General features: G+C 43.7%; 3 protein-coding genes across 3 annotated transcripts in view; 1 reads left to right on the top strand and 2 right to left on the bottom strand.

Moving 5' to 3' along the window:
• Positions 1-1,970, bottom strand: part of LOC143513978 (inter-alpha-trypsin inhibitor heavy chain H5-like) — a 9,771-nt gene extending 7,801 nt beyond the window's left edge. Inside the window, 5 exon segments of the mRNA XM_077004659.1 lie at positions 1-202; positions 473-586; positions 995-1,158; positions 1,427-1,471; positions 1,665-1,970. The exon segment at positions 1-202 is cut by the window's left edge and continues 46 nt beyond it. Of these exon segments, the coding sequence (XP_076860774.1) occupies positions 1-202; positions 473-586; positions 995-1,158; positions 1,427-1,471; positions 1,665-1,781 (642 nt within the window). The 5' untranslated portion in view covers positions 1,782-1,970.
• Positions 1,971-8,216: 6,246 nt separating this feature from the next.
• On the top strand, positions 8,217-23,863 carry LOC143513975 (inter-alpha-trypsin inhibitor heavy chain H2-like). Its single transcript, XM_077004654.1, has 20 exons — positions 8,217-8,331; positions 8,447-8,482; positions 9,251-9,289; positions 9,709-9,881; positions 10,158-10,262; positions 16,354-16,516; positions 16,735-16,971; positions 17,899-18,015; positions 18,282-18,450; positions 18,537-18,662; positions 18,917-19,098; positions 19,694-19,879; positions 20,031-20,170; positions 20,562-20,749; positions 21,436-21,567; positions 21,694-21,807; positions 21,902-22,100; positions 22,241-22,413; positions 22,917-23,028; positions 23,455-23,863. Exons 1-20 carry the CDS (start codon positions 8,242-8,244, stop codon positions 23,600-23,602), a joined length of 2,829 nt encoding a protein of 942 aa, XP_076860769.1. The 5' UTR covers positions 8,217-8,241; the 3' UTR covers positions 23,603-23,863.
• Positions 23,864-23,885: 22 nt separating this feature from the next.
• Positions 23,886-25,000, bottom strand: part of kin (Kin17 DNA and RNA binding protein) — a 5,433-nt gene continuing 4,318 nt past the window's right edge. The window contains exons 9-11 of the mRNA XM_077004655.1: positions 24,654-24,753; positions 24,453-24,553; positions 23,886-24,281 (exon numbers count right to left, since the gene is read on the bottom strand). Coding sequence (XP_076860770.1) covers positions 24,219-24,281; positions 24,453-24,553; positions 24,654-24,753 — 264 coding nt within the window. The 3' untranslated portion in view covers positions 23,886-24,218. The remainder of the gene's footprint in view (positions 24,282-24,452; positions 24,554-24,653; positions 24,754-25,000) is intronic.

Raw genomic sequence — 25,000 nt, 5'->3', positions numbered from 1 at the left:
CTCGAGGTACTTGATGGGGCTGTGCTCCACGATGGTAACGCCCACGTTCAGCCTGCTGACCAAGTGCATGGGCCGAACGCTGGTCACATGTTCGTAGTAACCCAATCGCCTCTCGAGCAGCTCCTCATAGGTCAGCAGGAAGACGGCGCGGTTGCGTCCCGGGATGGTGACGGCCATGCGGAATGTCTCGGTCTCTCCCTCGCTGGGGGAGAGAGGTGGTGATGGGGGGGGGTCGGGGGGGGGGGGAGATTGTTGTCAGTGCGGCAAAGTGGATTCTTTCATGGGCCTGGCACTAGCAATGTTCAAATAGAGTTTCTATTGTGAAGAGGGAAGATGTAGATTTGTATCTGACTTCCTCGTTCATTGTTCAGTAAGTCCTTCTAAATGATGATGCCAATCGAAGATGTTGGAGAAAATGTGAACAATGAAATAAAGAATCTGAAAACAAACTGCAATAGAAACGACATGAAACCTTTTCTCTGCTGACTCCTTGCTCTGAATTCTGGCATCGCTCTCGTCTCTGTTTTTGTTTGCTTTCTTCTCTTTCACCTTTATCTGACTGGGGAAAACTCTCCCTCCCACGATCCTGAAACACCACAACATCAACATTCAGGTATAACATCGGCGACACACACCATCCTGGATTAGTGCAAAAACAGCGCACCGCACCATCTGCACAAACCAGCTTTTCACATTTTGATGGCACTGAATTATGACACTTTTATTGCAGCCACATGAAGACCGTGGTCTGTGAGCGTGTGTGTACGTATGTGTGTATGTTTGTGTGTAAAATTAATACTAACATAACCTCTCATGGTAACCTCTCCCATGAAACAAGTACAGAATAATTTAGCCATGAAAAACAACGCTGGTTTATTTGACAAACTTGCACTAAGCTTTTAAACCCCCATAATAATGTTAGAATAAATATTAAGAACGAACGAAAAGATTGCAAAGCATTTATTTCCCTGGCGTTGGGATACGTCAGACTTACATTGTGAAGTTTGAGATGTAGGCGGCTGCTGGAACTTGGAGTTGGAAGAGTCCCTGGGTGGCGGCGCTGTGTCTGTTCAACATTGTGCAGGACACTGCCGTGAACGCATAGCGCGAGATGATGGTGGTCTGCACCGAAAATTCCTGCATATGTGGTTTAGTTTCCTGAAAAAGACGTTTTCATCCACATTACAGGATATTCTGCACTGTGTTACTTTTTTATTGGCGTATAGCCGAATACATGCTGACACAGTTGTCTATGCGCTGGTATTTATTCCAAATAACTCATATAGCTATATGCACGTCCTCACCAACCTATTACACAGGGAAATGTTAGTATTACTACTTGGATAATGCGCCAATCCAGCTGTTATGCATAACTGCAGCTAGTATTTGATGAAGGGAAAAGTGCGCAAAGCGCGTGCGCCAGTACCTTGCTCAAAAGTGTTTTCACCTGTCGCGGAACCCTGCGAGGAACCTATAGTGTGAAGAAAACTGTGTTTACTCAACACTTCCACTCACACACACACACACACACACACACACACACACACACACACACACACACACACACACACACACACACACACACACACACACACACACTCACACACATTAGTGTTAGTAGCGCTCCTGGATGCTCTCAATACCGAAATTGATCTCTGACTCACGTTGCCTAAATCCAGTTCGGAAACCAGGTCGTCCTCAAGTTCGACATCTTCAGTAAGGTCTGCGGTGAGAGCCCAAGCTAGGGGACTGAAACACAAGACTAACGTGACCGGCAGCATCTTGAGACTTTCCGTCGTGGCGCGAGGCGCATCTCGGAGTGGGCACGCGACTCGAACTGCGGCGCGATCGTGCGTGAACTGCAGGTCGCAGACGCGCAGCGGTCCGCCCAAACAGTTCGCTTTTCAGAGGAAATTGCATGGAGGAACCAATCTCCACCGGCTTCAAGCCCCCCACAATTACAACGTACGAGTCATTCTAGCGGAGAACAAATATGGTCATTTACAAGGTGCTTTGCATTTGCCCCTGTGTTCACAGTCCCTTCGTTTAAGAAGACGAGCTCAGACTATATAAATGGAAGTCAGTGTCAATGAGTAACAAATGAATCCTGTTTACTACCTACCAAAGCAGAGGTGTTGTCAAGATAATTTTCTTTTTATCCTACTAGGTTTAAACAGGGTAGGCAGTAGTTCAAGCACTAGAACCACACCGTGTTTTAGTGATAAATAAAGTTTTAGTACTGATAAATAATAATTAAAACACACATTAACACCGTGTGGTGTTAACACTGACCTATAAGCTATTTCTCTGCTTCTGTCCGTCTCTAAAAAAAGTTTAAATATTGGAAAATATTTCTAGCATTTCAAAGTTTGTGAATTACACCCTCCAGTGGTGGTAGCACGCAATTGCATGGGCCCCTAAATACTTTTGCTAGCGCAGTAGTGGAATACTGAGATAAATCTGTTGCAAAACTTGAGAGCGTAAAGGACCTAATTTGAGAACTTGTAAAACAAAATCTGTACGTGTGGTTTTAATTTGAGAACTTGTAAACTAAAAGTTGCACTTGTAGTTTTGATGTGGACAATTTGTAGAATAAAAATCTGAGCGTGAATGTTAAAAAATCGCTGGCAGGAAATGTGCACGAATTCAGCACAACTTCAAATCTGTCCGCCTCGACTTTTGCAGCACATATCTCGGTTGCAAAACAGATTTGTGCACTTGTATTGGTAAGTGGGCGGGGCGGTAGGGCGGTGGGTATGGAGTCAAATTAGGGTCTTTAATGGTGACGAAAAAATAATAATATCGCAAATATAAGATTAGCATTTTGCATTTTACGTTCCTAATTTGTTTCTGCAATACTTTCCCTCTTTTGCGTTTCTTTCTTTTCTTTGCGTTTCACATTTTATGTTGCTGCTTTTTTTTTGCAATACTTTCTCCCTTTTACATTTCTTTCTTTTGTTTGCGCGTCACTGCTTTTCTTTGCGTCTCGCATTTTACGTTCATAATTTTTTTTTGCGCTTCTCTCTTTTCTTTGCTCCGGTTTTACCCTCTGTGTGGGGGCGGGGAAAGAGGCGTGGCCAAGAGCGAAAGGCGTGCTGTGAACGTTCAGCGTCAGTTCAGCTTCCTTCCACTCGCTGAACTGCACTGCTGCTGCAGCGCATCTGGTGTTAAAGGAAGAGAGAGGTCGGGTGTGTGCAAGGTGGTGGCGCATTTCAGGGCATTGTTTTTAATCGCTCAGGTTTTCAAAAGATCATTTCAAACCGACCTCAGTAAAATGATAATAATAATAATAATAATAATAATATATATATTTTTAAACGAAGTTTTAAAAGGGCACTTTCGTTGATAAAGGGCAGAGTTGGTGGTGCTTTAGCACCTGATGTCTATGTCTGCACACATATACCTGTGGTCCAGCTGGGCGACCGTCTGCCATGATACCAGTAACCAAATTGCCGCGCTGTGTGACGGTTCAACTGATGACGCTGAACGTTCACAGCACGCCTTTCGCTCTTGGCCACGCCTCTTTCCCCGCCCCCACACAGAGGGTAAAACCGGAGCAAAGAAAAGAGAGAAGCGCAAAAAAAATTATGAACGTAAAATGCGAGACGCAAAGAAAAGTAGTGACGCACAAACAAAAGAAAGAAACGCAAAAGGGAGAAAGTACTGCAAAAAAAAAGCAGCAACATAAAATGTGAAACGCAAAGAAAAGAAAGAAACGCAAAAGAGGGAAAGTATTGCAGAAACAAATTAGGAACGTAAAATGCATAATGCTAATCTTATATTTGCGATATTTTTTTTTTTTCGTCACCATTAAAGACCCTAATTTGACTCCATAGGTTGGCGGGGCAGTGGGGGATGGGACAAAAATCATGACTCAGCTTATTTTTCAAGGCAAAAGAAAACAATTGGAGGCAGAAAAATTGCAGATAGTTCCTTCTATGATGGCACAAACTAGCTAGTGACAAGTATTTTTCTAATAATTATCATTACATCTCTAAGGTAAGAAACATCATAATGACATTAGATTCAAGTTTTCATCAAGTGCCTTTATCGATCATATTCTAGTATTGTTGTCTAATACCATTTGCCATGCTTGTGTAACCCTGTAATTTGAATGTCACTATTATTCCATGTCTCTTTTCCGAGGGGTGGGAAGAAAGATAGTCGGGTTACAAGTAAAGTAGAATTCTCTTTATTTCCAGCCGAACAGCTCAGGACAGGATAACTGGTAGTAGGAACTACACACGCTTCTTCTTCCTCTCTCTCGCCCCCCAGGTGTCCGTTAATTAGTCCCCCCTGGGAAGTCAGCCCATCGGAATCAAGGGTAATGCAGTACAGTGCTACGGGAATGATATAACAGATATAACATTGCATCACCTTACATTTTAACCATACATATTAACTATTAATTTTAAACTGTGAAATCAACTCGGAATAATAAACTATATATACATATACAGATACATATATATTTATATATATCCCCCTCACATTTGTATCATTAGAATAATAATTCAGTTTAAAAAAACATACCGGTGTTTGTGCCATCATAGAAGGAATTATCTGTAATTATTCTGCCTCCAATTCTTTTCTTTTTGCAGCGAAAAATAAGATGAGTCATGATTTTTGTCCCATCCCCTACTGCCCCGCCCACTGCCCCGCCCACTTCCCCATACAACTGCACCGAGATATGTGTTGCAAAAGTCAAGGCGGGCAGATTTGAAACATTCACGCTCAGATTTTTATTCTATAGGTTCTCACATCAAAATTCCAAGTGCAGCTTTTAGTTTACAAGTTCTCAAATTTAAAATACACATACAGATTTTGTTTTACAAGTTCTCAAATCAGGTCCTTCACGTTCTCAAGTTTTGCAACAGATTTAGCACCATACCACAGTATTAAAAGCATTATTACCTTATTATATGCTGTGCAGTGAAACGGTTTGAGTCTGTGTATCGTTGATAGGAAATGACCAGTGGCTTGAACAGACTTTGGCAAGAAACCTAGGTGGGGTGTTTCAAAAGAATGCTTTGTGGAAGCATTTACAATAAGACTCCAACAAACGTCGCTTTTAGATAAACCTACAATCCAAATGATCGTTCTGATATACACTCACTGGCCACTTTAGGTACACCATGCAAGTACCGGGTTGGAACCCCCTTTGCCTTCAGAACTGCCTTAAAACACTGTTTTCTAGAGATATATGAGTTTTCAATTCATTCTTCAAAAGGTGCACTATAGTACTAATGCTCAGAAACACTGTTTAGAGCACTTACAACGCCAGCAAACGCTGTTTTGAACGCCTAAATGCAAGACTTACTACTTGCTTGGAAATGCATGTCTAACATTGCAAACATGATAAAACAGCTTGTTAACACATTAAAACACTGTTGTAAAAAAATTTAGTTTTCAATTAATTCATCAAAGGTTGCACTATAGCACTAAGTTATGCTCAGAAACACTGTTTAGGGCACTTATACGGCCAGGAAACAGCTTACTAACACATTAATCCTTCGTGGCAGATTCAACAAGGTACTGGAAATATTCCTCAGAGAGTCCATATTGGTCCATATTGACATGATAGCATCACACAGTGTAAGGAATGCCGTCTGATATGTCCCTCCCAGCTACACCTGCTACTAATTACCACGCCCCCTTTTCAGTCACATATATATACACCTTCCCACCACTTCCTTGTCGCGAAGTATTGACGTTCCCATGCAGCATACCAAGCGTATCCATTGCCTGTTCAATCTCCTGTGCTCTGACCCTTGCTTTCTCTCCAGACCTCGCCTCCTGTCTAGCCCTCCTGTACCTCCCGGATTCTGCCCTCTCGTTATGACCCTGGACCATCCCAAGAAAATGCTATTTTTGTTACTACACCTAGCGCTAGTGATACTCGTGCCGTTATATGTAAACGTGACTCATTTGAATAAAAGCGGTATACTTCCGCAGTTGGATCCCTCTCTGTCTGGTCAATACGTTACACACAGTTGCTGCAGATTTGTCAGCTGCACATCCATGATGTGAATCTCCCGTTCCACCACATCCCAAAGGTGTTCTATTGGACTGAGATCTGGTGACTGTGGAGGCCATTCGAGTACAGTGAACTCATTGTTGTGTTAAAGAAACCAGTCTGAGATGATTCGCGTTTTATGACATGGTGCGTTATCCTGCTGGAAGTAGCCATCAGAAGATGGGTACACTGTGGTCATAAAGGGATGGACATGGTCAGCAACAATACTCAGGTAGGCTGTGGAGTTGATGCTCAATTGGTGTGCATAATGGGCCCAAAGTGTGCCAGGAAAATACCCCCCCCCCCCCCCCCCCATTGCACCACCACCACCAGCCTGAACTGTTGATACAAGGCAGGATGGATCCATGCTTTCATGTTGTTGATGCCAAATTCTGACCCTACCATCCGAATGTCGCAGCAGAATTGAGACTCATAAGACCAGGCAACGTTTTTCCAATCTTCTATTGTCCAATTTTGGTGAGCTTGTGTGAATTGTAGCCTCAGTTTCCTGTTCTTAGCTGACAGGAGTGACACCCGGTGTGTCTTCTGCTGCTGTAGCTCATCTGCCTCAAGGTTTGACGTGTTGTGTGTTCAGAGATGCTCTTCTGCATGCCTCGGTTGTAACGACTCGGTTGTGAATTACTGTTGCCGTTTTATCAGCTCAAACCAGTCTGGCCATTCTCCTCTGACCTCTGGCATAAACAAGGCATTTGCGCCCACAGAACTTCCGCTCACTAGATATTTTCTCTTTTTCTGACCATTCTCTGTAAACCCTAGACATGGTTGTGCGTGATAATTCCAGTAGTTCACCAGTTTCTGAAATACTCAGATCAGCCTGTCTGGCACCAACAACCATGCCACGTTCAAAGTCACTTAAATCACCTTTCTACCCAATTCTGATGCTCGGTTTGAACCGCAGCAGATCGTCTTGGCCATGTCTACATGCCTAAACCTAGTTGCTGCCATGTGATTGGCATTTCGACATTTACGTTAGTGAGCAGCTGGACAGGTGTACCTAATAAAGTGGCCGTTGAGTGTAGGTATTAATCATAATGTCACCTCCTGATTGCGGGACGAGTCCTGGGAATGCCTGTAGTTGTATCGGCTCTACCTAGAAACATATAGTGTTGGATTTTTTCTGTGAGCTTACAGCCATTTACTGTAAGTTTACAGTTTAATTCCACAGTATATCGTGTGATAGAATGTTATGCATTCGCCCATACACTTGGAGAATTCAGATAGGAAACTTTTATGTTCCGCATTTATGCACTATAGTTCATGTCCGTAAAAAATAAGAAAAACATTCATCTTTGGAAGTTACCTGGTTCTGTGCCACGCAGGCCCACGCTCTTCCTCCCTTAAATGGGTGACGGTCTGTACATAAATACGCGAGCTCGAGCACTGCATTCAATAAACACTAGCACGGCTACTGATAAAGGAGCGGGCAGTGTTAGGGCGGGTTTTAGGGGCGTTAATGTGTCAGGAAAATAAATATCTAGGCCCTTTAACGTTATGGTTTCACCACAGTCCTTGAAAGTAAACAGTTTGGTAAAGTGGTCTCCGAGGAATGACTTGGCAGAGTGCGTAAAAACACTTTTTGAGCTTTCTGATATTCAGGCCACAGCAGTCTAGTGCCAGGCCTAGTCCTGAATTGCACGTGCGACTAACTCACCCTTTTAAAACCTCAGTAATTCACCGAATGGTAGTCAGGTGTGTCAGGAACAGGGGTGACCCTTATCTGCAGTGCTGGCCTTTCCCCGGACATAAGCATACATTATAGGCCAGCTTTCAGTGTGTGGATTAGTATAGAACAGAAAAAAGAAAAATGGGGTTTGTGTATGATTAGTTACACAAAAGTTACACAAAAGATGCCGTGGTATGTATAGGCTACACGGGCAATTCACTTTCCATTTTATATGGATTCTGGAAAGCATTGTACTGTATGTAGCAGAACTATGATCAGTCTGCACAATACACTGTTTGCGTGCACACTCCACAGGTCAAGTTTCAAAGGTTCCCCTGTGTGCCTTTTTTATCGTTTTTTTTGGGTTATGTGAAGCCCGACAAATATTGACGAGGACGGAATTTCGTGACTACTCGTGTGGCCCCTGCGTGTGCCCGTGCGTGTGCCTGCGGGTGCCCGTGCGCTCCCACCCGCGCGCGTGTGCTGGGTGTGCTGGTTCTTTTACGCAGCGGTGACAGCAGTTCTCCTTTAATCGGCCACGATGAAGCTCACGGCCCTGCTGGTCTCGCTGCTCCTGCTGCACAGCCAGGCTTTCGAGTTCGTGATTGATGGAGAATGGGAAAGCGAGCTGGTAAGTGGGTGAAGGAGAGAGAAAGCGCAAGAAAGAGTTTTTTTTTTTTGCGTAAATGCGTTGTTAGCTAACGGTTTTTTCTGGCCATTTATGTGCGTTCTCTTTGTCCTTTCAGTCAGAGGAGCATCTCCCCGAGAGTGGCAGACACAGGGTAAGGCTGCAACTTTCCGTCGGGAAAGAGGATTTTAGAGAAAAACTGAGACAGACCCTCTACAACGAATAGCGTGAAAGCAGGACCATCATCCCAATTCTCACACACATATCACCTGTCAATTTTCTTTAGTTTTTCAGTTTGTCATGTAGCAGTATTATCAACATTTTTAATCAGAGGTAACTTGAAGGTCAGTCCCTTGGTTACCCCTTAACATTATATTACAAATATCCAGAAGTGCAAAATTATACTGAAGTATAATATTGCCAAATATTAGCCTTTAAAAACAACTTGAAGAGGAGTTTTAAAAAATTCTGTTGACAATGCCTAAGAGCTGAGTGCAAAATAAGTCAAAATATGTCAGTCACGTCTATGAAGTAAAGTATTATGATTTGGAAATACTCAAGTACAAGTACAAATGCATGTGAATGTCTCCTACAGATAACTGTAAAAATGAAGATAATTGCGTAAATGTTAGCCATATCTGTTAAAGGCTTAAAGCATGGGCAGCTATGGTTCTGAGTGTTTGTGAACTACAGATAAACAGCTCGTGCTCTTTCTGTTAATCAATCACTGCGTTTGTCAATGCCAGTGAAACAAGATCATGCAGATTTGTACAGTTGCCAAATCAAGCAATCCAAGAAGTTCTTTCAGATAGTTTCACGTTTTAAAATGAATTCTGGTTCAGGGAAAACGTTGGTTTGCCTGTTTGAGCACTGGCCTGTGGACAGGTTTTTAAAACAGTCCTGTTTTTTGCATGTTTTCTAGAGGAGCATATTGACCAGTGAGGAAGAGGAGGACTTTGAGGTACTCATCGTCTTGTTGTTTGACCCTGTTTCTGTGACGCTCACTGCTCTTATCCACTAATCGATGGTGGTGTTTGCAGGGGCCCGAATGGCACAGCGGTTACTGACTTCTGTTCTTACTGCACTAAAAGACCTACTCAATTTTTGAAAACTAGAGCTACTTTAAAAACCTAATTTTCTCTCTCAGAAAAAGATTCAAGTATAGTTTCACATGTATTACTGAGGTTAATAAATACTCCATTATCTTAGACCTACAAGCTCAGAATTGGGGTAATCTTTTTAAAGGGACAGGATTTGTACATTTGCATAAAGTAAGATGATTAAAATGCACAAGACATGCAGTTCCAATCCAGAAGAATCTCGGATGCTGAAATGTTTGTTTTGGACTGTGTCTACGCATGCTTGTGTGTGCACACGCAGGCGATTCAAGGACATGACATCACAGTTAAGAGCTATAAAGTGGAGAGTAGGATCACGTCACGCTTTGCCTACACCACTGTGAGGAGCTCTGTGGTTAACTCGGGCCCCAGCCCACAGAGCATCGGCTTCAATGTGCAGATCCCCAAACAAGCCTTCATCAGCAACTTCACCATGTAAAGCACACACACACACACACACACACACACACACACACACACACACACACACACACACACACACACACACACACACAATTAAAGATAATGAATAATAGGCATAGGGTTGTGTATTTATGTCAGAAATTATCCAAAAGTCAAATCGCCCCTCCACACACACACACACACACACACACACACACACACACACACACACACACACACACACACACACACACACAAATACACACACACACACAAACGCTTTTCTTCTCTGCGTGGTTTGGCTGGCAGGAATGTGAACGGGATCACTTTTATTGGCTCTGTGAAAGAGAAGACCGTAGCGCGGAACCTGTACGCCCAGGCAAGATCACGTGGGAAAGCTGCAGGCATTGTCAGGTACTACCCAGCATGCACCGGGCCAAGCTTTCCCACTCAGATCAGCCATTCTCGAAGGTCTCCCTCTTTTGTCTCTCTTCATCTCTGATGGAGGTCTTTCCCAACTATTTAGCATATGTTCTTTTATCCTGCCCAGGGATGTTGACAGCCATTTTGAGTTTGTTTCTCTAACCCCTACCCCAGATAGCTAAGATTGGTTCATGTGATACCATAATATAATGTTGCGCAATGTGATGCAGACGTGATAAGATGCAAGATTAAGAACATGTGGAGGTTTTAATTCATAGGGAATCCCATTGATTGTATCATGCGTCGTTAATCATTCCCGCAACTACAGAACAGTAACCCGGAGCTGTCGTACAACACAAGCAATAAAAGGTTGTATCCTACAGGGTCACGTGCCAGGGGCCATATGCATGTTTGTTTCGTGAAGTTGGATCGCTGCTCCAGTAGCGCTCCAGGGCAACACGTGATAAAGACCACAATAAGACTGCACCACACATTTCAACCAACTTGGAGTTACGCATTTTCTTGAAGTTATGTTTTATTTTCACAGAGACCCTAAAATGATCAAAATCAAAATCTGTGAAGCTAGGAACTCACATAATAATACATGTTAAAACAGAAGCATTTTCTTATGGTTTGAGAAAGGAGTGGGGAACTGAGACAGAGTGGGAGTAGGAGTGTAGTAAACAACAGAGTAGGAGTGGAGTAAACAACAGATTAGGAGTGGAGTAAACAACAGAGTGGGAGTGGAGTAAACAACAGATTAGGAGTGGAGTAAACAACAGATTAGGAGTGGAGTAAACAACAGAGTGGGAGTGGAGTAAACAACAGAGTAGGAGTGAAGTAAACAACAGAGGAGTGGAGTAAACAACAGAGTAGGAGTGAAGTAAACAACAGAGTAGGAGTGGAGTAAACAACAGATTAGGAGTGGAGTAAACAACAGAGTAGGAGTGGAGTAAACACCAGAGTAGGAGTGAAGTAAACAACAGATTAGGAGTGGAGTAAACACCAGAGTAGGAGTGAAGTAAACAACAGAGGAGTGGAGTAAACAACAGAGTAGGAGTGAAGTAAACAACAGAGTAGGAGTGGAGTAAACAACAGATTAGGAGTGGAGTAAACAACAGAGTAGGAGTGGAGTAAACACCAGAGTAGGAGTGAAGTAAACAACAGAGGAGTGGAGTAAACAACAGAGTAGGAGTGAAGTAAACAACAGAGTAGGAGTGGAGTAAACAACAGATTAGGAGTGGAGTAAACAACAGATTAGGAGTGGAGTAAACAACAGAGTAGGAGTGTAGTAAACAACAGAGTAGGAGTGGAGTAAACAACAGATTAGGAGTGGAGTAAACAACAGAGTAGGAGTGGAGTAAACAACAGATTAGGAGTGGAGTAAACAACAGATTAGGAGTGGAGTAAACAACAAAGTAGGAGTGGAGTAAACAACAGATTAAGAGTGGAGTAAACAACAGAGTAGGAGTGGAGTAAACAACAGATTAGGAGTGGAGTAAACAACAGAGTAGGAGTGGAGTAAACAACAGATTAGGAGTGGAGTAAACAACAGAGTGGGAGTGGAGTAAACAACAGAGTAGGAGTGGAATAAACAACAAAGTAGGAGTGGAGTAAACAACAGATTAAGAGTGGAGTAAACAACAGAGTAGGAGTGGAGTAAACAACAGATTAGAAGTGGAGTAAACAACAGATTAGGAGTGGAGTAAACAACAGATTAGGAGTGGAATAAACAACAAAGTAGGAGTGGAGTAAACAACAGATTAAGAGTGGAGTAAACAACAGAGTAGGAGTGGAGTAAACAACAGATTAGAAGTGGAGTAAACAACAGAGTAGGAGTGGAGTAAACAACAGAGTAGGAGTGGTGTAAACAACAGAGTAGGAGTGGAGTAAACAACAGAGTAGGAGTGGTGTAAACAACAGAGTGGGAGTGGAGTAAACAACAGAGTAGGAGTGGAGTAAACAACAGATTAAGAGTGGAGTAAACAACAGAGTAGGAGTGGAGTAAACAACAGATTAGGAGTGGAGTAAACAACAGAGTAGGAGTGGTGTAAACAACAGAGTGGGAGTAGCATAAACAACAGAGTAGGAGTGGAGTAAACACCAGAGTAGGAGTGGAGTAAACAACAGAGTAGGAGTGGAGTAAACACCAGAGTAGGAGTGGAGTAAACAACAGAGTGGTAGTAGCATAAACAACAGAGTAGGAGTGGAGTAAACAACAGAGTGGTAGTAGCATAAACAACAGAGTAGGAGTGGAGTAAACACCAGAGTAGGAGTGGAGTAAACAACAGAGTGGTAGTAGCATAAACAACAGAATAGGAGTGGAGTAAACAACAGAGTGGGAGTGGAGTAAACAACAGAGTAGGAGTGGAGTAAACACCAGAGTAGGAGTGGAGTAAACAACAGAGTGGTAGTAGCATAAACAACAGAGTAGGAGTGGAGTAAACAACAGAGTGGGAGTGGAGTAAACAACAGAGTGGGAGTGGAGTAAACAACAGAGTGGTAGTAGCATAAACAACAGAGTAGGAGTGGAGTAAACAACAGAGTGGTAGTAGCATAAACAACAGAGTAGGAGTGGAGTAAACACCAGAGTAGGAGTGGAGTAAACAACAGAGTGGTAGTAGCATAAACAACAGAATAGGAGTGGAGTAAACAACAGAGTGGGAGTGGAGTAAACAACAGAGTAGGAGTGGAGTAAACACCAGAGTAGGAGTGGAGTAAACAACAGAGTGGTAGTAGCATAAACAACAGAGTAGGAGTGGAGTAAACAACAGAGTGGGAGTGGAGTAAACAACAGAGTAGGAGTGGAGTAAACAACAGAGTAGGAGTGGAGTAAACAACAGAGTGGTAGTAGCATAAACAACAGAGTAGGAGTGGAGTAAACAACAGAGTGGGAGTGGAGTAAACAACAGATTAGGAGTGGAGTAAACAACAGAGTAGGAGTGGAGTAAACAACAGAGTGGTAGTAGCATAAACAACAGAGTAGGAGTGGAGTAAACAACAGAGTGGGAGTGGAGTAAACAACAGAGTAGGAGTGGAGTAAACAACAGAGTAGGAGTGGAGTAAACAACAGAGTGGTAGTAGCATAAACAACAAAGTAGGAGTGGAGTAAACAACAGAGTGGGAGTGGAGTAAACAACAGATTAGGAGTGGAGTAAACAACAGAGTAGGAGTGGAGTAAACAACAGAGTGGGAGTGGAGTAAACAACAGAGTAGGAGTGGAGTAAACAACAGAGTAGGAGTGGAGTAAACAACAGAGTGGGAGTGGAGTAAACAACAGAGTAGGAGTGGAGTAAACAACAGAGTGGTAGTAGGGGGAGTAAGGTCTCCTGCTGCATGTATTCCAAAAACTGGCTTTAACAAACTCTAAACTTAACCCTGAACTCTGAGTTGTCTTACCCCGATCTGACATACTCAGAGTTTTCGGTTCCAAAACGGCTGATCAGAGTTAAAGTAATCAGGGTCGCTCAACTATGAGTAGGTTGACCCAGACAGAAGCGCGTTCACGCGTAACTATTAAAGGCATTCTTAATGGAACGCCGATAAATAAGATTTATCATGGACTTAAATGCGAAAATCCGAGCATCGTATTTCACACCACTGTAGCTTGAAGCATTAATGACTTCGTATGCAGAATATTTAGAAATTATTAAGCATAAAAGTTTTACTGCAGCAGCTGCTAGAGAAAGGCAGTCAGCATGTCAAAAAATTGCCAACAGAGTTAATATATATTACCCACATTTATATTACTGTATTGAGTTTTAAAATGTTTTTTTATTGAACACTTACTAATTCCAGATCTAATCCGAATGGTGTGAAACGCACATGGCATTAAATATAAATGAAATGTAAGAATATAGTACAAAGTGTTATGGCTGTACATAACTATATCTTATTCTTAATATATATTTTTAAATATATTTATTTACAGGAAAAATGAAATAATGAAGCATAACAGTGAATTTGACTGTAATGTATATTAAAAGGTTACAGGGTATATTGGTGGGGGGGGTGCATGATTTAATGTGAAAAGTAGTGGTGGCAGATGGAGTCTCTGACACTCACTCACATGCATGTAAGGTTCCTTAAAGTACTTTAGCCAAAATTCCAGCACTTTTCAAACCTGGAACACAAAGCAACATTAAAATTCGTCAGGTAAATGTTCCTTCCACTGTTTTTCTTGGGTGTTTCTTTACACTACCACATATCGTTACGGGCAACACTGCACAGAATGACGTGAACGTGCTCGCGCAGCGTGCGGAGTCGAGCGCTACGGTCAGACGCAAAAATAGAACTGAGCCAAGCAGAAAGCAAAAATATATATTTTTAATACGGAAAATAAAAATTGTAATGCGCAGTTACTTGGATAAGTAACTTTAATCTGATTACTGGACTGGAAATAGTAACTCGTTATACTGCTCGTTACAGAAAAAAGCGGTAAGATTAGAGTAATGTGTTACTAAGTAACGCATCACTGGTGGCACGCACTCTCAGGGGTAACTCTGAGCCCCTTCAGGCACTGGAACCTGGCCTCGAGGATTCATAGGGTCATTTAAATTCTTGCCCTGGTTTTGCTGTGGGCCTGAATGTAGTGGGACTGTGGTCCAGGTGCAGGATCTGAATAGGGAGTCATAAGGTAGGCCTATAGGACAGGCAGGGACACCCTCTGTCTCCATGAAGGAGACAGTCATAGTGTCCTATAATCACATCTAGGGTTTGCAATAATTTAACTATTACACTGCATGTGAACAACTAGCAAAACTACCACAGGCCTACCCTGTTCAGATTTGTTGTACAGTGTGGAATCATACATGGATCCTGGCCATCTGGCTTCAACATTTGTGATGAGGTGGGAAGCATCACATATGATCTTGATGAGGAGAACGGTCAGTTACAATAGCTACGTTATTTTTGATACCATTAAAGATAAGTACATTAATTAATTAAGGGTTATAAAGGTTAGCACCTGTACATTAATGCTATGGATGGATTTTCTGTTTAAGTGATCGCCTTCCTGGTCTAATGGTGATGGAATAGGTAGCATATGTGGGTTCCATCAATGCAGCCAATCACTCTAGGAAATACTTAAAATGTAAATGGAATGAAGTTTGTTATATACTGCTTCTCCTTTGCTTAATTTCTTTATTGTCTGTGTGAATTAAAGACAAACCTACGATGTTTTGGGATTCCTCTTTGATGTCGATTACTGGCTTATGCCCATGTAACACCACAAAACTGGGCACTAGTCGTTTTAATGCCAGACATACTTTTCGGACAGACCAACATGCAGTAGCTTTGCTGACAGGTTCCGCGTTTTCTACACTATAAAGAAAACTTCCACTAGCAAAAAAACAAAGAGCGATGTATAAAAATCTGGAGAGAATTGAGGATTGATCAGTGATGTGTAATATTTGAAATGTGACGTTTAATAATGTTACTAATGTAAGTAATGGATTGTGCTGAAAAACGATAATGTTCATTAAAAAATCATCCGAAAACGATAGTAGGCCTATGTCTATTTCAGGGTTTTATAAGCCATTCCCGATGAAGAGCTCGGCGAATAACAACTGAGCTTCAATATTCACAGGATCTTTGAGGAAAGGACACGTCATGATGACGTGTTTATAACTCGGGTTCAGGTTTAAGTAACTCATGTTTAGGTTCAAGTAACTTGGAGTTAGTTTTAAGTTAACCTGCCAGCGAGCAGGTTAGCTTCAGAGTGTAAGACACCGAGTTTGTTTTAACCCGCTTTCTGGAACAGAAAACTCCAGGTTTTAGTGAACTCCGAGTTAACATACCCTGAGTTAGACATTTAACCCGCTTTCTGGAATACCACCCGGGTCTACATTTAGTGATTATAGCCTTGTATTTATGTAGTCACAATAGCAAAAAGAACAATTTTCCTCCACAGGGGCAGCTCAGAGGGCAAGTTGGCTGTTGCCCAGGCAGCTTTTGCACCACATTGTGCACATCCTTGCATGTATCCATTTGTACATTGATAAATCCATCTGTCCAAGAAAATGTCCGTCTGTTCATACCTCTTTCCAGTCTGCCCGCTAGTTCAGATCTCCCTTTGTGGCAGGACTAACTCTCAGGAGATGGAGACGTTTAGGACGGAGGTGCATGTCCCAGCAGGCAGTAAGGTGGAGTTTGAACTGCACTATCAGGAGATGATGCAAAGGAAACAGGGCATCTACACTCACACTCTCCACCTCCAGCCAGGACGCCTGGTCCCACTGTTTCAGGTCTCTCTCGCTCTCTCTCTCTCTCTCTCTCTCTCTCTCTCTCTCTCTCTCTCTCTCTCTCTCTCTCTCACACACACACACACACACACACACACACACACACACACACACACACACTCCTGCAAGACCCATGCAACATACACTTACTAGTTATTTTTTGGCCACTCCACCTCTACCTACTTGTGTGTGTGTGTGTGTGTGTGGGTGTTCTTCCTCAGGTGGATGTCTATATCTATGAGCCCAAAGGCATCAAGTTTGTGCAGACGCCCAACACGCTGGGCGATCACTTTGAAGGCCTGACCAAGGTCGTGCAAAGCACGGACAAAGCGCACGTGGTGTTCCGGCCCAGCCTACAGCAGCAGCGCAAGTGTGCCAACTGCACCGAGAGCGCCGTGGACGGAGTGTTCACCGTGCAGTACGACGTGGAGAGAGAGAACAACGGTGGAGAGCTCCAGGCAAGGACACACACACACACACACACACACACACACACACACACGAACAGACACACACACACGAACAGACACACACACACACACACACACGAACAGACGCAAACACACGCACGCACACACACGAACAGACGCAAACACACACACACACACACACACACACACACACAAACGGACATACACACACACACGCACGAACAGACACACACACACACACACACACGCACGAACAGACACACACACACACACACGAACAGACGCAAACACACGCACGCACACAAACGGACATACACACACACACACACACACACGCATGAACAGACACACACACACACGAACGGACACACACACACACACACACGCACACACACACACACACGAACAGACACACACACACACACACACACACACACACACACACAAACTGACACAGACACACACACACGCACGAACAGACACACACACACACACGAAAGGACACACACACACACACGCACGAACAGACACACACACACACACACACACACGAATGGACACACACACACACACGCACACACACAAACAGACACAAACACACACACACGCACGAACGGGGACACACACACACACACACATGCATGAATGGACACACACACACACACACACACGCACGCACACACGAACGGACACACACACATGTGAGAATGCTAGAATATTGAGTGTAGTAGGTGTAGATCTACACTATAACTGTACATTTATCGTACCAGTCTTCCTTTTTTATATATCATTGTAATATACTCCGTCTCTGTAAACCTAAAAGTTGTCATCTGTAGTTTTGTTTACACCGAGGTTGCATGTTATTTTCCCGCTAAAATAGGGTGAGACGTTCACAGTAAGAGATCCACACAGGTGATACTGTGCACCCCACGGTGCCTCTTTTCTCTCTCTCAGGTGTCTGACGGTCATGTCGTCCACTTCTTCGCACCGTCTGATCTCTCTCCTCTCTCGAAGAACATTGTGTTTGTCATCGACGTGAGCGGTAGCATGTGGGGCCTGAAGATGAAGCAGGTGAAGACCGACACACTTTAAGCTTTGCTAAATTACTCATGGTGCTGCCGTACAGCTGTCCTGTGATTTATTCCAGTGTCTTCATGTAGACTTCAGCGTCCTCTTGCGGTATCAACTGCTACTGAAAGGTTCCTTAGGCCATCTTGTGGTCATTGATAGGAACTACAGTTTTTTTTGTTTTTTTAATAAAGGAAATATGAATAGAGGAAGTGTATGTGTTTAACTCCCGTTGTCTCTCTCAATTATTTGCACTGCCTTCACATTAGACAGTGGAAGCCATGAAGGCCATCCTGGATGATCTGACCATGGACGACTCTTTCAGCATCATCGACTTCAATCATAATGTCCGCTGCTGGAATGAAGAACTGGTCACAGGGACCTCTATAAATATCAATGAGGCCAAGGAATACATTCAGAACATCAAACCCAATGGAGGTGAGAAGAACAGGTGGTGAAAGTGGTGGAAAATGACAGGAAATCACATGTTTTTTTAATTGGCTCCCACTCCTGTTTGACCTCAGGCACTAACATCAACGAGGCGCTCCTGAAGGCAGTGAAAATGCTGCTGACAGCGCAGAGTGAGGGCATGATCGAACCACGCTCTGTTTCTATGATAATCCTGGTGTCAGATGGAGACCCCACAGTGGGTGAGGAATCTTCACACACACACACACACACACACACACACACACACACACACACACACACACACACACACACACACACACACACACACACACACACACACACTTAGCTGGTGTGTGTTCCTTCTCAGTGCTGATCTCTGTTCCTCTCCTTCCTTCGTCTCCCCCACCTCTTTCACTCCATGTCCTTTCTTCTTCTTCTGCTGCTCCACTCTTTGCCCTTGTCTGGGCGCTTTCCCTCACTGCGCCCCCTGCAGGAGAGATCAAGCTCGGCGCCATTCAGAAGAACGTGAAGCGCTTGATGCGTGAAGAGTTCTCCCTCTTCTCCCTTGGCATCGGCTTCGACGTGGACTTTGACTTCCTGGAACGCATCGCCATGGAGAACAGAGGAATGGCCCAGAGGATCTATGCCAATTCAGATGCTTCCAAGCAGCTGAAGGTACGGTGAAGGAGTCTACAATCTCACCACTCAGAAACTGTAACTCCACCTCTCAGAAACTGTAACCCCACCCCTCAGAAACTGTAACCTCACCACTCAGAAACTGTAACCTCACCCCTCAGAAACTGTAACCCCACCCCTCAGAAACTGTAACCTCACCCCTCAGAAACTGCAGTCCCGCCCCACAGAAACTGTAATCCCGCCCCTCAGAGACTGTAGTCCTCCCCCTTGTATTTTCTTTATTTATTTGTAAGATCTTTCTCTACTTCTGTATCTGCCATATTTCACAACTACACAATAAATTTTCTTTATCAAAATCTATAATACACCCAGTAGTGGAGAGTAGTGTTCTGTAGGTTCTCCAATACTTACATAGTACTTCATAGTTTGCTTGAATATTTGCAATTTTTACTGACTTTAAAAGTTGTCCTCAAAGAATAAATGATCCATTTAATTTACTATTTTTCAAGCTTCATTGTTTGGAGGGAGGGAAAATATTAATTACTGTTTAGTCCATAAAACCATACATCCAAATGATCCAATTACCACCTTTCTCTCTCTTTCTGTCTCACACACACTCTCCTCTCCACTGTAGCTGTTCTATAGCCAGATATCATCGCCTCTTCTGAGGAAGATCACAGTTCATTTCACTGAGGGCACTGTGGAGAACATCACTCAAAATCAATTTGATAAGTTTTTTGATGGCTCAGAACTGGTTGTGGCTGGCAAACTCAAAGACATGTCAACCAAAATACTGAATGTCTTCACCACTGCCTCTGCTGTAAGTCTCCCTCATATGACTCATATTCACCAGAGCTGTAATCGTTTGTGTTTCAATTACTCAGTTTTCCATTGGAAAGTCAAAAGTTTCCATATGGCAGGCGGTTGTTGTCAAAAAGTGGTTTTTGAGCGTATCTTTTTGTCCCTCCTAGGCCACCATGGACTTGAACATTGAGACGGAGGCTGGTCTTGACGAACTGGATGATGTGCTCAGCCATCAGCAGCACTCCTTCCCGGGCTTTGCCCGACAGATGTGGGCTTACATAACCATCAATCAGCTGCTATCGGAGCGGTGAGACAATGACAGCGTGCCAGTCAGTCAGCTGGCAGTTGTTCTCAATTCATATTGTGGCCAGAATGCTCTGATGGATTGTGGAGACTGTGATTTAGGCTTCTGTAAAACTTTCCCATGGCAGAATATCACTTATATATTGTGGTCCACTGCTAGCTAACTGCATACCTAAAAAGCTTGTAATGTTAATGTCATGCATTGGACTGAGACGCTTTTGAGACACTTTTGCTGACGTCCTGATTAGCTTGGCAAAGCTCCTACTGTAATAGGTTTTTTTTAAAGGTTTTTTTTCTATGAGAGGTGCTTTAAGAGAAACAAGGTGTCAGGTCTTAGTGCAATCCATGCTAACGCGGCCTGTTGTCTTCCTGACCGCACGGGTGGCCGCGTGCAGCTCAGTAGCCCGGACGATAGGTAAGAAACGCAAGATCACGCAGAAGATCCTGGAGCTGGCTGTGGAGCATCAGTTTGTGACGCCCCTCACCGCCCTGCTGGTGGAGAGCACGGACGGCCCTGAGAGGCTCCTGGCTGACTCGCCCAAGGACCCCAAGCAGGGCTGCTGCCCTGGAACAGGTACCACAGGTACTGCTGCCCTCCAAACACTTACCACAGTTACCACACTGCTGCCCTCCAAACACTTACCACGGTTACCACACTGCTGCCCTCCAAACACTTACCACAGTTACCACACTGCTGCCCTCCAAACACTTACCACAGTTACCACACTGCTGCCCTCCAAACACTTACCACGGTTACCACACTGCTGCCCTCCAAACACTTACCACGGTTACCACACTGCTGCCCTCCAAACACTTACCACGGTGACCACACTGCTGCCCTCCAAACACTTACCACGGTTACCACACTGCTGCCCTCCAAACACTTACCACAGTTACCACACTGCTGCCCTCCAAACACGTACCACAGTTACCACACTGCTACCCTCCAAACACTTACCACAGTTACCACACTGCTGCCCTCCAAACACTTACCACGGTTACCACACTGCTGCCCTCCAAACACTTACCACAGTTACCACACTGCTGCCCTCGTGCAGTCACCGTGGCCGCCACTGCCCTGTTTTAAGCAAAAGGTGGCAGAGCTCCTAGCAATGGCTGGTGAGGACCTGACCACAGGGATTTGAGATGGGAATTTGGAGTGCAGCACTTTTAACATTGGTCTCATTAAAAAGACGAGATGTATAAATTACACAAATGCTCTCTCTCTCTCCCTCTCTCTCTCTCTCTCTCTCTCTTTCCCTTTCTCAGCAAGTATTCCTTCTAATGGGGAAGGAGTTTTTTTTGTGTCCAGCAACCCTCCGGATCCTTCATGGGCTGAACATCAGCGTTTAACCTCCTCCTCGACCCCCCGACCCTCTGAAGCCAAGACTGTCCATGTCGGTGAGCATTTTTTCTGTTCTGTTCAGAACTTTTAGTGAGGAGAGATACAGGAGAGACAGCGTCATAGACCACTTCTGCAGGACGTTCAACCTGAGTCATTTGACTCATGTTTTTTTCCCCATGTAGTGGAGAACGATCCCCACTTCATCGTGCACCTGCCTAAGAGCAACACGGACGTCTGCTTCAACATCGACTCCAAGCCTGGACACATCCTCAGCCTGGTGTCTGACCCTGGTGCAGGTACCACGTCGAGATGTTCTCAGCCAGCGAGAGCAACGTGCAGCGTGGCCCACTCACCTCTAACGCCACGTATGCACCTGTTCCTTGTGACCAGGGATCGTTATCAATGGCCAGCTGGTGGGTGCCAAACAGATGAAGAATCGCAAACTGAACACCTACTTTGGTACCATCTATATCTATTCTAAGGCAGCACGGGTGAAAGTGACGGTGAGTACCAGCAAGATCAACTTGGTGGAGGGCAAAGCCAGCTATTCCTTCAGCTGGGGAAGCAACGCCAAGGTCAGCCTCAAAAGGTACGTCAGAGCTCCAGAGCCACATAAACTGAGATTATACAGAGTCTACAGGTCCTACATAATCTGATTTGGGCACCTTGTTTATTATTGCTCTTATAAATGCCTCATTAATTAATGCACACACAAACATTGGTTGTCAGGATGAAGGTTGACATTGTAAAAGATCAAAGCGTGAACGTGGTGATTGGCAACAAGATCTCCGTAATGGTGATGCTGCATCGCGTGTGGAAGAAACACCCAATAAACGTCGACTTCCTCGGCATCTACGCGCCCAGTGATAACCAGTACTCCTCCCAGGTCCACGGCCTCATTGGTGCGTGTGAAGGCTTTTTATTATTACTTTAATATAATCCTCAGCCTTAGTTATATGCCCAAACGGGACATATTCTGGAAGGGAACTAGGAGGTCATTACAAATTTATGTATATTACTTTCTTCTAGTAGTAGAACAGGTTGTATACTTACTTACTCTGTTCATCAGCTCCATGGGACTAGAACCAAACCAGGTTTTCTCAGTTCCTCTCTTGGGGACCTCATATACTGCCCTTTGTTTTCCCTGCTCCATCAACCCTGAGTGAAGACCCTGTCAACACCAAATGAGTCCAGGGAGAACAGAAGCCTATGCAGGGGGATCCCCAAGTAAACCCACCAAAAGCACTCTGGCTGTGGCCAGTTGTTCTTGTTTAGCAGTGAAACCCAGTATAAGAAATGACAGAAATAACCACTACGGTGGTGACTAATACGGGTAAGCAAGTTCAGCATATGTGAGCTTTGGGTAAACTCTGCTCTCTTCTGTGTGTTTGTTGGTAAAAAACAGGGCAGTTTACAAAAGAGCCTGAGGTGAAGGTGTATGACGTGCAAGAAGGGACAGAGCCGGAGAAGAAGATGGCCACCATGGAAGTGAAGGGCAACAAGCTGAGCGTCACCAGGTAGTCCAAACCTCCGTGTGTCTGGGCAGAGCTTCCCCAGCTTTTAGTTTTTTACGGTTCCTCTCATGAAGAACTTGGTTATTAGACCTCGAGTTGAACTGGGTGGATTACTGGAGAATCACTGCACTGGACTGTGCAGAGCAGGACTGGTCCAGTTTGCCGGTAGTGAGAGGATGAGGTGATTGGTCCATGACCAGGTGTGGTGTTAGGTCACGGAAAACCAAAAAGGCACAGTTCAGTGGCCATCTCAACATACTGCATTACCGCAATACAATATGAATGGAAAGGCAATTTGTAAAATAAAACCACTATATATTGAATTATATACAGTTCTTATTACAATACAGAACCCAACATTTGCCTTTTCTACAGTCACTGACATGCTTCTTCACATTAACATCTCACGTGTGTGTGTGTGTGTCACAGAGGGTTTCAGAAGGACTACCGGCAGGATCAGAAGTATGGATCAGATGTCAATTGCTGGTTTGTCCATAACAGTGGAAAAGGCTTCATTGACGGCAATTACACCCACTACATCGTTCCTGAACTGGATAGCTTCCTCCCTCCTCTCTGAGTGTGAATGTGTATGTGTGTATGTGTGTGTGTGTGTGTGCATGCCTTAGGGTGTGTATTGGGACAGAGAGTGGGAGCAGTTGGATTCAGCTACTCTGGCCAAGGAGAGGGTGCTTATGGAAATACAATCACACATGTCTTATAAAATATCCCTATACAAGAGATTTGTAGTAATTATGGAAAACGTATGCTGACTAGAATGAATGGAGCTTAACATATAAGCCAGCACTAAATCTAATAATTAAAATTAAACTTGCCTCTGTTCAAACAGCACACTCAGTTCATTCAGTACAAAATTTTTACTTTTTGAAGTCTTACTGTGAATAGATTCACATGCTATCTGTGGTTACATCAAAGTACACTTTAATTGTAGACCATTTCAAATGTAGACTGATAACAAAAAAAAAAACAATAAAACCAGACAAGAAAACCACATTCTGTTCTTCTATAGCCAATTCATTCGGTCTACTTCAGCAGGAAGATGAGTTCACATACTCAGGTAAAGAAAGCTGCAGGAATGTCCATGTGCTGGCTGAAGAACCCTGAGGAACTCTGACACAGTAGAGACTTCTCGGGGTGAATGGCTGCATCCTTACATAAAAAATAAAAAAAAGACTTCAAGCCATCTTGGAGAAGTCTTCATATGGAACCCCCTCCACCATCTTTCCTTTCATAGGCCCCTACAGTGTACAAAACAGCCACACTGATTCACCGTAATGTACATACAAGGTACAAAGGTTTCATCCTACATGCAGCTCATTGTTGGGTTAAAAAAGAGATTTGAAAGAAATGTAAAGGATCACTTAACGGTACTTTCAGTAAATAGATGTAAATGTATCTGATAAACTTACAGAGTCTATTGTGAGAGTGGCAGAGAATTTTTTCTCATCTATGCCTTCCAAGATGGCTTCATTGTCTCGATATTGTCCATTCACAATCATAACTTTTTTACCTGAGGGGGAGAGTGTGATAAAGTGAATGAGAGAGAGAAAAACAGAAAAAAAGCAAAACAAATATAAACCTTTGGACAGCAGCCAAAGGGGATGTGGTACCAGGTGCCGGGATGACAGTCTCCAAGTGGCTTTGGTCCAGTTTGAGTTTGTCCCCCGAGTCGATCATCTTCACTACAGCTGTGTATTTATCACGAACCTCCTGTAAACAACACACACACACATTTTTATATATAGAGAGAGACACACAACACTAGAAGCTAATTTGAAAACATTTTCATAGATGACCATAAAAGTGTGGTACATATCAAGAAGATCTCAGACAGATCATCAATAGTACTGGGTATGGTTACAGATTGAAGCACCACCATCTCTTGTACAAGGATGAAATCAAGCTGTATACCATGACAAATAGGGACATTGATTTACTGAACCACTTTCGCCAAGAT

The sequence above is a fragment of the Brachyhypopomus gauderio genome, chromosome 5 (assembly GCF_052324685.1).
Source record: "Brachyhypopomus gauderio isolate BG-103 chromosome 5, BGAUD_0.2, whole genome shotgun sequence".
Taxonomy (NCBI): Eukaryota; Metazoa; Chordata; class Actinopteri; order Gymnotiformes; family Hypopomidae; genus Brachyhypopomus; species Brachyhypopomus gauderio.
This window is presented reverse-complemented; position numbering and strand designations above follow the sequence as displayed.